General features: G+C 42.9%; 1 protein-coding gene across 9 annotated transcripts in view; it reads left to right on the top strand.

Moving 5' to 3' along the window:
• ENOX1 (ecto-NOX disulfide-thiol exchanger 1) overlaps window positions 1–14153 on the top strand; it is a 559063-nt gene that overhangs the window by 432537 nt on the left and 112373 nt on the right. For all 9 annotated transcript variants that reach the window (XM_084876551.1, XM_084876549.1, XM_084876547.1 and 6 more), the window contains 2 exons: window positions 6590–6696; window positions 10459–10576. In XM_084876551.1, coding sequence (XP_084732677.1) covers window positions 6590–6696; window positions 10459–10576 — 225 coding nt within the window. The remainder of the gene's footprint in view (window positions 1–6589; window positions 6697–10458; window positions 10577–14153) is intronic.

Here is a 14153-nt window from a genome sequence, read left to right as displayed (position 1 = left end):
TAGCAAAGTGTATATTATATTAGCACTTTTGTGTAAGTGAAAAAAGTGGTTACACAGAAGAAACTATACACAGTGTACACTCTCTGCTTACTGTTTTCTCTGTATGAGTGTGCTGGAATCTGTACATTACCTTTAAAGAAAAAAAACGGGGAGAGGGGCACTCAGGAAAATAGACTTTGCTTTTCATTTTATTCCTTTTTTCTTATATATCTGTGTTACTTTAATTAGCCCATAAGGATAATCTAGGCAGGGGGATTTATTGAATTTAAAATGCCTAATAAAAGCAATATATTGTAAAAAAAAAACAAAAACAAAAAACAAAAAAACACAAACAAACAAAATCTATTAAAATGGTAACATTCTCATAGATTTCTGTTTTGTCATTTTACAAAATATTTGAATATATGCATTCATAAGGGGATCAACAGTTCCCCTTTTGAAATGTACTGGAATCTATACAGAGTTTGAAAAGTCACTGTATGTCTTAATTTATTTGAACAACATGACCATGACCATTTCCGGCTTGCTTGACAGTTGCAAAAACATCCTATTTCTTTTTTTATAATTTGATCAGCATGTTTTTCTTTCCCCATCCCTTTCCCCAGAAGAACCAGAACTCTGTTCTCACAGAATCAGGACTTCAGAAATGCCTGCTGCTGGCTTCGGGGGTGAGGCAGCTGTAATGGAGTCACGGGGTCACGCAATGTTCTTTTTATTCATCTCAGGACAAAACCCCAGAACGCCCTTTTCCCTTCTCAACTTGAAATTCCAGTCAATGCCTCCTTAATGTATGGGTTTGGCCATATCAATTCTCTGTGTCCTGGGCTTCCCGCCAGACAGACGGGCAGGCTCCTCCGAGCTCAGAGCTCAGGATGCAGAGCCTGCCTGAGTGAGTGAGCAGAAACCTCTCCAGGATCACTCCTAGCAACTTCCTCCCTACTATGTCCCTGTCCTGTTTAATGCTCACTGCTCCTCCCTCTGGCTTCATCGTGTTCCTCTGGGTGTCCTGAGAGCCCAAATCACTTACTACATTCCTCCATTATAATTATTCAATTCAGGGCCAAGGCTCATCAGTCCCACCCAGCTTGGAATATTTAAAAACAACAATAACAAGCTAGGGTGGCAGAGGTCTCCTATTTCATTTGTTATATGCCTTTGAAAATTTCTTATGAGCTACTCAGAGAGGATTTGGGGGAAAAAAATGTTATCCCTTAACGGAAAATGACATTTCCTCTGAACCCTACAGACTTAAGGCTCTATCGTGAGCCCGGATGGCATTAAAACCAAAAACTAAGCCTGGAGATCTGTTCCAGGTGCTCTGTTCAGGCAGGCCTGCTGCTGGGGAGGACTTAATCGGTTTCTCCAGATATTTGGGGCACTAAGTGGATTTAAGGCTCTTTCACAGCTGGAACAAACAATGCAGAAGGCGCCGGAACTGTGAGAAGGAATGCAGCAAGAGGGACGTGAAGGAGAAAGGGCCCTGTTAGTGTTCGTTGGGGGAACCTAACCTTTCTCTTCCGCTGCTTCCAATGCTTTTCTGCCCAGAGCTCAGAGTTCAAGAGGGCTTCCCAGAAACCTGAGGTTTGTGGTGGGCGCCCTGTTCAGGAAGCTTGTCTAAATTGTCCTGATTCTGGGTCAATGGATGCCCTGCCCTAAGCTGTTCTTCCCTGAGAAGACTGAAGACAACTTCTTCTCAAGATCATTTACAAAGTCCTCTTTCAAGTAAAGAGTATGCTCCGAACTCAGCAGATGTCCAAGCATTTGGGGGAAAGTACTGAAAAGGCTGTTAAATTGCTTGATCTTATAGATTATTCTTTTGAAATTTTGAAAACTATACACATGTGCATGTTATATGTGTGCATGTGGGTATCCATGTTTCCTCACTTACACACGTATAAGATAAGATAGTGAATAATCAACCACTAGTAGAGTGTTACCCTTATCAAACACGGTGCCATTAGCCTGGGGTCGCTCTAAGGCTGTGGTGGCCTATGTAAGCAAACCGAAATCTAAGCCTGTCAGGTGCCTGCAGGTTGAAACCTAAGGACTCTAAGCTATGGCCAACCAAGAATTTCCTTCCTTTTCTTCTGCCTTTTCTCTATAAAAGTCTCTCCCCAGGTCCTGTTGCTGGAGCTTTCCTAACCACTTCCAGTTTGGCACTGCCAAATTTGAGTCAATTTTTGCTAAAATAAACTCTTTAAATTTTTAATATGCCCCAGTTTATCTTATAACAAGAGATTTGCAAAGAGGGGTGAACAACTTCATCACAGCTCTGTTTATCCTCCCCTTCTGTTCATTGATACCTACTGGATATATATGAGGGACTATATTATGACATCTACGACTGATATTTAAGCATATTTCTGAAAAGTCGGGTAATTTTTTATGCTCCTCAAACAACCTAATTTGGGCAAAACACAGGTCAAACACAGAATTAAGGAAGAAAGATTCAAAAAGTACGAATTTAAATTTTCTGACTGATAATTCTTTCTGTTGATAATACTTCCAGAATGTTTAAGTGTACTAACCGATAGAGGCTCCTGTGGGCCTTCGGACATCATTTTAGACCACTGGAGGTGGCAAAGGCACTGGTGGCAGGGGTGGGGGTGGAGGGGGAGAGAGGGATATGAATTTGTTCTGCTTGCATCACAATGTCATCCTGTCTACTACTTATCTCTTCTCTGGGCTTCTATGTAGAGTTTTCAATATCCCATTTAGTTAGTAACTGCTTTTAGCTTCATTGTATATGGAATGAGTGTAATAATTATACTGGAGAAGTAGAGAGTGGTAGTCAAATTTAGGGACATAAAATTTTGGTGTTCTCTGCTAGAGATTGTGAAGAGTGTATGGTCTTTACCTGTGACATCAATTGTAGTGGTCACCCCATTTATGGTCTTTAAAATATGCTGTCTTTGAGTCACATTCATTAAGATATAGGCTCTGAGGTGGTTTTTCTCTAACGATGAATTTCTGCTGATCTAAGCAGTTTTGCTGGGTCCTTTTGAGTGCCCAAGAGCTGTCATTTGCAAGACAAAAGTAACCAGGCCATAGAAATACTGTGAGGCTATTTTTTAAACCTAAGCTGAGTTACTGTTTTTGTTCTTTGAGGTTTTTTGTTTGTTTGTTTGTTACGTGGGTGAGGGGGAAGTATAAAAATTAATAAGAAAAGAAATATAAACTTCATCACATTTAGTTTTGCTTTTAATTAATTTCCCCATGAAAAGAATACAATTACATGAAATCGAGATATGCCCAGACAATTTAAGACTGCATCTCTTTGAATTCTGACTTTTTCCTGGACCCACAGTATGTATTTCAGGTCCATCTGAATCACCTTCAGGCCTCTCAAATTCAGCATGTCCAAGAGCAAATTCTTTATGTTCTTCTCAGACCTCCACCTGTGCTCAACCTCTGGGGCTCTGATGTACTTCCCAAGCTTGAGTCGTGCCGGTCTCCCTCTTTACCTCCCACACAGCAAGTCAGTCACACTGTGTCCTATGTCTTTCTCTGTCAAATGACTTCCTGCTTCTCCCTCCACTCCAGCGCTCCACCTTAATTCAAGCCTTCCTCATTTCTCCCAAGAAAATTCTACTCAGACCTGCCATCTCTGGCCTGCAGTATGAAGTTCACAATCTGGTTAGCATACATGGTCCTTATTTATTTTCAGTCAGCATTAGCCCCCTCCCTGCCACCTATGTTCACACTAAATCCTTTCACAGTGCCTTTAACTGGCAGTCTTGCTTCTCAGCTGAGCAGGTTTTGATTCACTGTTTAAGACTTGGCAAAAATATGGTTTTCTTTGGATGTGTCCCCTGACTCTACCTAGTGAGTTAGTTACTGTGTTCCCATAGATGTCATCCACCCCTCTCTTGCATCGGGTAATTATCTGCTTTTTCCCCAGAGAGATTTCTCTGTAATCTCATCAAGGGCAAGAGCATGTCTTAATCATATATTTCCAGCAATCAGTCAAGTGCCTGGTAACCAGTAGGATCTCAGATATTTGCTGAATGAATTAATTAAATTTATGGCCCAGAATATGTGAATAGCATGGCCTAAGCAACTGAGGCACTTACCCTGAAACAGGGAATATCTGCAACAGGACTTGAGGGAAACATTCGGGGACCTACTTTTAACCTTGAACATTGAGTTTTTGGCCATTGAGTCTTTCTTCTAAGTGCTTTCCCTCCTGTTCATCTCCAAGTGCATTACTAGTCTCTCTTAGCTTCCCTCCGCTCTACACACACATAAACTTATGAACACAATTTTCTGTCTAGTATTATCACCTTTATTAATAGCCTTCCCCGATCAATGGCAGAATTTTGGCCATCATGACCTAAATTTTCAGCCTCGACCCTTACTGTGCCTTCCCCTCAGGCCTGGTTTCAGACACCACAGTTTTTATTCTTCTAACTGATTCCAACCAAAGAGCTCTGCTATTAAAAACAAAGGGACCAGTTCTAGTTAGAAATTTCACAATCAGCCCTCACTGGTTTGGCTCAGTGGATAAAGCATAGGCCTGCGGACTGAAGGGTCCCTGGTTCGATTCTGGTCAAGTGCACATGCTGGGTTGTGAGTTTGATCTCCAGTGGGGGTTGTACAGGAGGGAGCTGACCAATGATTCTCATCATTGATGTTTCTACTCTCTCTCCCTCTCCTTTCCTCTCTGAAAACCAATAAAAATATATATTTTTAAAATCATCAGCTTCTGAACAGTCAGTCCCTTCTGACCACAGAATCTTAAAATAAATAAACAAATAAATCTCACAATCACTACCACCTTTATCCCTGCCAGATAATCTCATCTGACAGGGTTTTACCATGACAGTTTGGGCTGACTACTCTATGCTGCTTTTGCAAAGGCAGCTTGAAGTCCCCTGTGAAACCCGCCTGCATACAGACAAAACAGAAGGAAGCCGGGGCAGTGAGCGGCAGCATTCTCCTCTGCCAGCGCTGCCACAGGGCAGCCCAGCCCTGGGCTAGGTGATCAGGTGAAAGGCAACCCTCAGAGCAGCTCAGCCTGCCTCGCCTGGCAGCTCTCCTTCCTCCCGATGAGCTGAGGAGAGGGAAGCCCCGGGCACTAAAAAAGAGTGTGAGGTAAGCTGATGGCAGATCCTCCTGTTAAAATTAAGTGCAATAAAGTCATTGTGTGACATGATGATAAAGTTTGATAGAGAGGGAAGTTTGGAGTTGGAATATCTTGAGGTGGAAAACAGTAAACATAAAAGCCCCCGTGAAAACTATCCATAGGTCGGGAAGTAGCTGCTTATTAGCATGAGGAGATATTTACAGCGTGGGACGTGAACGGAATCCGCTTGCTTTCTATGTTCCGTCAGACACTTGTTTATTTTGTGTGCTGATTTTTAAAATCGTGGCACCAGGTGTTGTTCTTCTGTGCAGATTATCCAATCGCTCTTTGACATTCTTTGGACACCTGGGAGATTTGGAACAGCTTTGATGTCCTTTTTTATAATAGAGCCTTGGAAATCACTTAAGGAAAAAAAAAATGTTTGATAGAGTGCTAGCATCTATGAGAAGCTAATTTTAACTATCTCTTTCCTAACTTACTATGTAGAAGTTTATGTTTAATCATATGGTTCATTCAGTGCTATAATTCCCTTAATCCCATGCCTACTAAACCAATAACTGTTTAAGCAAGACGGAATCTGCAATTGCCTGGCCCCACCTGCAGCATCCACTATTAAGAGCCCATCCCTCTCTCTGCATGGCTTTGTTCACAACCCCTCCCTCGGCATTTACTGCTCCAATAGCGCTGTGCCTGCAAGCCACGGGAGTTCTAAACAAGGTCTAAGTGATAGAGTCGGAACTTCAAGGGATTTGGGGAGCCACGGGAGGGGAGCCTTAAGAAAGTGAAACGTGGAAAAACAGAGAACAGTATGTGGCCGTGATGAACCGTGGAGGGAGCCATAAGGTGTGAGAGTAAGGTCTGCGTGCCAGAGCTGCTGGCTGGGCGAGCCTTGGTCTCTCTCCCTGCCCAAGGGCTGGTGGGCTGGCTGCATTGGGTGCAACAGGGGAAGAAAAAGGAGCCAAGGAGTAAAAATGGCCCCATAGAGATTGAAGGGAGATGTGACACAGCTACTCATTGCCCCAGCTTAGAACTTGGACCCAGTGATGTCTTCAGTGGGCTACATTTGACCCCTTGAGATAGAGGCCAGAAGAGAAAAGGGTATATGTTTGGTTCTTCCTCATTCAGCCACTCCACCCCAACTTCATGTCTAAGCCCCCAACCAAGGCATCATATTGTCTGTATGCCAACCCCAGTGCCCAGGCAGCCTGTAGATATACCAAGTCCATTTGTACACAAGGTCAAGAATGCATGGAAGCCAGTTTCCCCTGGACTTGCCCCAGTCATATTTAGAATTTGTTTTAACCTAAAGTTATGGAGACAGACTTGAAGGGAGACATCCCAACCTTGCTAAAATGTAAGTACAAAAGGCACAAATTGGAAGGATATTGATGATGTTATTTCTACTGTGACATCATCCATAGACTCCTAGTGTCTTTGCTTTGCTTCCCTATAGTGATCACAACATAAATTACTTGTCTTGTTTGACTTCCTTGTTCACCAAAGTTGAGCAGATTGTGGCCGTTTTCAACGCTTCTACCAGACAAAAAGCTTGGGACCATTTCTCGAAAGCTCAGCGCAAGAACATAGACATTTGGCGAAAACATTCTGAGGTTGGTGATTTTATTATTACTTTTTAAACACCATCACACAGCTGGATTGGCAGAGCATAGTATGGCTGCAGTCATTACGGTTTTTGTTACAGTGGGCAGTCATCTTGCCGTTGTCCTGTCTCCTTGTCACCCAAATCCAGCTCAGATTTGTTCCTGGCCCAGCCAAGAGCTGACCTCCTGCTTAGAGGACAGAGAGCTCTTCTCCCCTGCAGTGGGAGAGCAGAAAGTCTTCCATTCATAGCCAAGAACCCAGAAATAAACCAAGCCACTTTGCCTGGCCATTATGAAATAAAATGCAACGTAAAACAGAAAACCAATTTTTAATAAATACAGAGTTTTTTTCCTCGCTGTTCTGGTACGGATGAGGACAGTTTGTTGTTTGGTCTAGAGTGGCATGTATGCCTCTCACGCACATTTTCTCATCATGAGCAACGCCTCAGTCCCTGTGCTGGCCAGCAGGTGAAACCACACCTCTCTCTCCCAGAGCAAACTTCCTCGGGGGAGAGAGCGGCCAGGCTAGCCACCTCTGCCCTCTGCAGCAATGCATGTGTGAATGTGAGTATTCACCCCAAGGAAAGAGTCCAGAACTTGACCTTCTTTGACACCTAGAAGGGCCAAAATGTGTCATTAGTCACTGGTCGTCCGGCTGCTAATTTTAACTCCACAGTGTAGTGTACGCTTTGAACCTGTAATTTAACAGTAAGTATACTGTCTTTGTTTGCTTATTCTTTCTTTTTTTTTAATGAGAGAATGTTTTTCATGTGGATGTCTCTCCATCTCTAGCATGTTGATATCAGAGTTCACTAAATGATATTCCCCTTTCAAAATCCCAAACTTATAGAAGGTAAGGTTTATTTATTTAATGATTTTGGTTCCCACTTGTAAAATAAGTGTTTTACATAGAGTTTGAAGAACCACAAAATACTGTGATATCAATCATTTGGGTAGCATTTTAAGTGCCCATTAACTAATGCTAAATTACAGTTGAATACCAATGGCACTAGATATAATATCCACATGAATAGCAAATGAATCCTTTATTATCACTGTTATTATGGTGAATGCCGATGACTTCACAATAATGGGACACTTAAAGTGCTAGTGCAATTTATTGTTAAGAAGGACTTTTTTTTTTTTTGCTCACAAATGCCTAAGAAGGTGATGGTGAGTGATGCAGTTCTGTTCCTCTGTTCAGGATTGTGAGTAAGGTGGAGGGGGGGTTTCTCTTTAACTTTTCAGGAGCCAGAAAAAACAAAGGATGCTTCCCTACTACTCCCCAAACACTGAACGGAGACCCCAGTCAAGGTTGATTTTTCTGGAGGAAAGAGCCCTAGTTTATGATAAAATATACAAATTAAGACACAAATCAGAATCCATGAACTATGATTCAGATTTGGGAATAATCTATGAATTGTTTATTTTTTTCCTTCGTGTAAAAACCAAGCATGATTAAAAGATATATTAAGAAAAAGGCAAGGGGCATAATGCTGAAAAAAACCTGTGCATAAAAAGGCTGGCATTAGCAGTGAGTGTCAGCAAATATGGCTACTGATTTACTTCACACTTCGGGCCATGCTCAGTCCCCTCCCCCTGCCGGGGCCAGGGCTGTCCTCTCCATTGCGGAGCAGGATACTCAAGGCTCCAGCTTTGTTCCAGGGAAGCCAGCCCGCCTTGCTCCCTGCTGAGGGGTGAAAAGGGTGCCATCCTGAAGTTGCCTGCAAAGGGCCTGTATGGCTCCCCGCCACTCCCGCCAGCTCTTTGGGTGTACTAGGAAATAGGATTCTAAATTACCTTTGATTTTCTCTCCGACATGTCACTTAATTGATTAAGTACCAGTTGGTAATTTTACATTGTGGATGATTTCTCAGTTGCACATAAGCTTGATAATTGGCTTGATTTTTTCCGCGTTCCCATGTACAGCATCTGTTAATTATCTGCAACACCTTTGCAGATTTATTAGCATGTGCTCGTGATTTACTGCTATACCAGAGGCACCCTGTGGAAACACCCTCAGCTTGTTTTGTTTCCTCCCATTGTTTTCCTTTCTGCCACCCTCCCCGATAGAGCAGCTACTGTATGACAGCTTGTCATTAATGGTAGGGACTAAACAACAGACTCTTTCTGCCTCATTTATTCTCTCCACCTGACTTTTCCTTGTTTTAAGTATTTTCAGGCCACCTCTTTGGGAATTGGCCTCTTTGTTGGGAAAAATTAGCTGTCCACAACAGAAACGTCCCCACTAATCACCTGTGACACCTGCCTCTGACACCCTGGTGTTGTTTAAGGCAGGATTGGCACCCCTTTCTTCTCGGTGGCATGGTCAGGCAAAGAGGCCTGGGCCGCCAGCCTTTAGGACTGCCTTGACGTGTGTCCCAGGGACCTTGCCTCTGCTGATCCCCGCTCCCTGTCCTGTCCTCTGTGATGGTGATTCCCAGAGTTCAGAGTTGACCCTGCAGATACTGTCAGCAAGAAACACTTCCCTTCCCATCATGCTGCAGTACACATCTGTGAGCTAAGCAGGGAAGACAACTGAAACAACCTACAACACAGACTTATATGTGCACATTGATTGAATGGGCCCTAGGACTATGCTTAAAGTCATGCCATCAGTATCTCGTCATAGTTTAGCTTTATTGTTACTTAAAGGTTTATTATAAAGTGAAATTATTTTAACTATTTGACTTTATTTAGAGATTTCAATTTAAATGAGGTAAAAAAGGGAAATACATATAAGAGAACAGAATGGATAAAGATTCACAAACACATGATATAGAAATTTATACAAATAATGTAATTATTTAACAAATGATTAGTGTCCTGATTTTTAGATACAGTTGTAAAAAATATTCTGTAATCCTTTTTATAAGTTTCACCTGCATGTTTGCATTCAAATAGCCTTTATTATTCCTAGTCTCCATTTATGTGTGAGTTGATAAAGGCTCAAAGAAATTAAATGCCTTGGCTGCAGTCACTCCTGTAATAGGTGGAAAGTGTAAGATATAATCCTAAGATCATAAAGTGATGCTAAAACAACCATCGCAACAAAAACAATAAACTCTACACGATAATGTAAAACACCAGAAAAAGAAGACACCTGTTTTTATTTTGTCCTCCAACGTATTTTGAAATTTGACCATTTGGATATATGAATGGTGTGTGTGTGTGTGTGTGTGTGTGTGTGTGTGTGTGTGTGTGTGAGCACACAGGGCCACATGCTGCAGGAAGAATAATAGAGGTCTACATTTTCAACTTGGAGAACCATGTGCTTAACATGAGGCTAAGTATCTTACATGCATTCATTTATTTTATTCTCAAAAGTATGATCATTACAATATTTCAGTGAGGAAATTAAGGCTAAGGGAGATGAAGAAACATCCCAAGAGCTACCCAGTGGGTCAGTAGCAGACCAGGTCTTTTTAAGGTTTCCTTTCTTGTGTTCCTAACCCTTAGCTAGAAGCCCCTCCTGCTAGGTTGATGTTATTACCTCCTTTTCTACAAATGTGGGAATTAAAACTTGAGGGATTGAATAATTTGCTGAAGAGCCCTTGCCTAGTCATTGGTGAGCAGGAATTATTCCAAGTCTGATACCAGATTCTGTGTTTTCACCCCCACCTTCTGTACCCCTCAGGGGGGTTTCCTAGATCAGGTGGGGGCAGTGTTTGGAAGGGAAAAGCTTCAGGTTCTAGGTGCTCATGTGTCAGCCATAATACATTAAAAGACCATTGGGAGAGTGACTGACGTTCGTGTACTCTTAACTTTCAGGAGCTCCGGAATGCTCAAAGCGAGCAACTCATGGGCATCCGCCGCGAAGAGGAGATGGAAATGTCAGATGATGAGAATTGTGACAGCCCAACCAAAAAAATGAGAGTCGATGAATCAGGTAATGCTGAAAACCGCCACAGCCCGTGAGGTATCTCAATGATCTTCCTAATCCCAGGTGGGGCATATATATTGGGAAATGAACACATAACTCACCTTTATTGAGTTAGACTAAACCTTCATCTCTGAGTGACTGTGTCTTTTTTTAATAGAACATTACACTTCTTAGGAACATAATAATTTAAATTGTTCCAGTTGTTTCTTTATGAGTAGGTCCGGGGCCATTATACTTTTTTCAGGGATATTTGCCTGCTCCCATAAAAATCCTTTTCCGTAGCATGGTAGCCACCACCAAGGCTGAAATACAGATAAAATCTAGCTTCAGTCAGTGTCCTAACATGCGAGTTGTTTAATCCCCGAGGAAGCTTTCTAGCCTCTTGAAAGAGCTTGCTGGAGAATTAGACTGCTCTCCAGTGAACTTTAGTTCACCTAACCTGCCGTCGGAGGGTTGGCCCACTTTGTGCCGAGGGAGGGGCATCACTCTTGAGCTGTAAAAAGGAGAGGAGCTCAGAATGAACCTGGTTCACATACTCTATCTCACCTGAGATGCGGATATAAATCTATGTCCTTGAATTGTGTATATGTAGACCCTTGGACTTGTAGAAGTAGGCCAGGGACATGGTCACTCCACATAGGGAGCACCGAGGGGGACTGCTTGTCCAGGGGGAAGAGCGTGGTCTAAAGTTCCCGGGAAGAACCACAGTTGCCACTGTTGCCAAAAAAAGACAAATGAAGGTATGACACAGATTTGATCTGTTTCCTCGTATGTACCGCTGAATAAACACTCACCTGTCCCAAGCTTTTTAACAGGAAGATTCGGGTAACCAGAAACAGGTGACCTTTGCTAAATTGTTGGTAGAAGCCAAAATCAAGTTCCCCAAAATGGCCATAATGTCAGGGTTGCAGAGTGGTATGCATGCCCTGTTTCTCCAGGCCTTTCAAGGAGAATCAGAGGCGTAAATGATGGTCGCAAGGAAAGCTGCTTTGTCCAGGGCTAGCAGAGGGAGCTCAGGGTCCTTAGAGTAGTGGTTCTCAGAAGTGTGGTCCTCAGTCCAGGAGCACCAGCATCATCTAGGAACTTACTAGAAATGCACATGCTCAGGCCTTGCTCAACAGCTACTGAATCAGAAGCTCTCAGGGAGGTGGAGGTGGGGGCCAGCAATCTGTGATGTAAGCCCTGCAAGGGAATTCTGATGCATGCTAACGTTTGAGACCACTGCCTTAGAACATTTTCTTTTCAGCCTCAAATCCCTCTTATTTATATCTTTCAGAAGTTTGGCATAAACGAAGCACCATGCCACTCTTTTCTGTAGCCTTTGTCTGAAAAATGAAGCTAGCATGTATGTGTCACTGCATGCCTCCCAGTAAGATGCTACAGATTTCTCAGGACTGCTTGGTTATTGGGTTTAAATTTGCTTGTTTGAGGAAACCATTTTCCTCATGGCATTTCTATTCTGCACACCTTCATTTATCAAAGGAAAAGAGTAAATTTTAGTGTGAGTTTCTTTTTTTAATATGTTTCATTAATTTTTTTTTTTTTTTTTTTTTTTTTTTTTTTTTTTTTTTTTTTTTTTTTTTTTTTTTTACAGAGAGGAAGGGAGAGGGATAGAGAATTAGAAACATCAATGAGAGAGAAATATCAATCAGCTGCCTCCTGCACACACCCTACTGGGGATGTGCCCGCAGCCAAGGTACATGCCCTTGACCGGAATCAATCCCAGGACCCTTCAGTCCGCAGGCTGAGCAACCGGTTAGGACTTGACTGTGATTTTCTTAAACTCAACGACATCTTCCCATAAAAATATAAAATATTTTTTTCTCAAAAAAAGCTTTTGACATTTTTGAAGTTTCTAAATGAAAGGCAGGTCTACATGAATTTTGTATCCTTAACATACCTAATCATGTAGGTGTAGGAGAAAGGACGTGAGTTAATGAGAAATTTTTATTTGAACCTATGGCTTTTTGGTGAGGAAAGGAGTAACATTTTTTTTTTTTTTAACAACCTATCAATTTCCCGAGTAAGAAATGTGTATAATTTTGTAGTCTGCTTAGGATAGGGCCAGAATGATGACTGAGAACAGTGGCTCACGGGGGGACGGGGGAGTGTGTGTTACAGACCACGGCAGTGAGAGTGTACCTGCAGGATGGTCCCCGAGCTCTGCTGCAGCAGAATCCACAGAGGTGCCAAGACCTCTCCCCTGACAGGGACCCCAGGGCCTCTCTGGAAGGCTGACCGAAGAGCTGTCTTCCCAGACCTCTCCGTTTCCCCCAGGCCTCTGGCAAGAGCCTGAAGCGGGACCTGAACTTTCAGAGGCTTTCGCCAGGCTCGTTACTTGGCCAGTAGAATTAATGAGCACAACACAGCACGTTCTCCACTGAGTGCCGAGGGAAAAGATGAAAAGACTGGAGTTCAAATGCCAGGCCCCCAGGAGTTCAAAGTCTTTTTCGTGCTTTCAAAATGAGACGGACCAGGGAACGTGGCGTGTGCTTTATGAGGAAAGCTCAGGCCTGATTAGAGGGAAGGGAAAGCAACTAACCTTTTTCATTCCGCTGGGCCCTGAAGGTCCTGCCAAAAGCAGGCAGCGGTTTTTCTTTCAGCTGCACTTTGGAGCCGCTGTCTGAGAGCAGGAATTCCCATCTGGTCTTTTACCCAGCCTAAGACAGACTCCCTAAGACAGACTCCTTCCAGCCGCTGCTTGAAGCAGGGACCTCTGGGGCAGGGTTTGGGTGGGGATGTGTGTGCTAGCAAGCTGAGGGGATCTTTCCTTGGTAACTCCTCAGGTGACCCAGCACTAATTGTAAGCACACATTTGCATCTGTCAGGAGCCTGTGAGCAGGCCCTTCAAAATGTAGTTCTAATTCACTGAGGGGAATTGCAAAATGCTGAAATGGAAGTAACATCCTCTATCTTTGAAAGAATCTCTTGCCCTTTTCCTTTCTGCTAAAACAATGAGACTTTTGTCTTGGACGCTCTGAGCAGTAGTTGTCCCAGGCATTCTTGGAAATCTGAGGGGAATATCCTTCTGGGAGCCCCTGCCTGTGGGAGGCCTGTGGTGAGGCCGCCCCCACAGGGTGCTTGAGTTTGGTCCACCGGTGCTGCTGGCTTCCCTCCTCCTGAGTGTCCTGGAACAAAAGCTAGCATGCAGTTTTATTTCTGAGGACAGCCGGGGAGAACTGGTTTCTAGAGAAGACACAGTGTATTATGTGGAAGGACTCGTATGATACCTTGTGCTTAATTCTTTTTAAAAAATTAAAATTGGCTGCCCTAACTGGTTTGGCTCAGTGGTTAGAGTGTAGGCCTGTGGACTGAAAGGTCCCAGGCTTGATTGCAGGCACATCCCCAGTAGAAGGTGTGCAGGAGGCAGCTGATCAATGTTTCTAACTCTCTGTCCCTCTCCCTTCTTCTCTGTAAAAAAATCAATAAAATATATTTGAAAAACAAAACAAAATAACAATAAAAAACACATGTTTAAAAAAAATAAAATTGGTCAATATGTCTCTGATCTTCTGGTTATAAAGAATATTTCATTGTACTTCCACTTTTCACCACACATAATAATTTACCACGTATCTGGCTA

Source organism: Pipistrellus hanaki (assembly GCF_964339955.1).
Source record: "Pipistrellus hanaki genome assembly, chromosome: 3".
Taxonomy (NCBI): domain Eukaryota; kingdom Metazoa; phylum Chordata; class Mammalia; order Chiroptera; family Vespertilionidae; genus Pipistrellus; species Pipistrellus hanaki.
The sequence above is the reverse complement of the archived record's forward strand: the minus strand, read 5'-3'. Positions and strand labels throughout refer to the sequence as shown.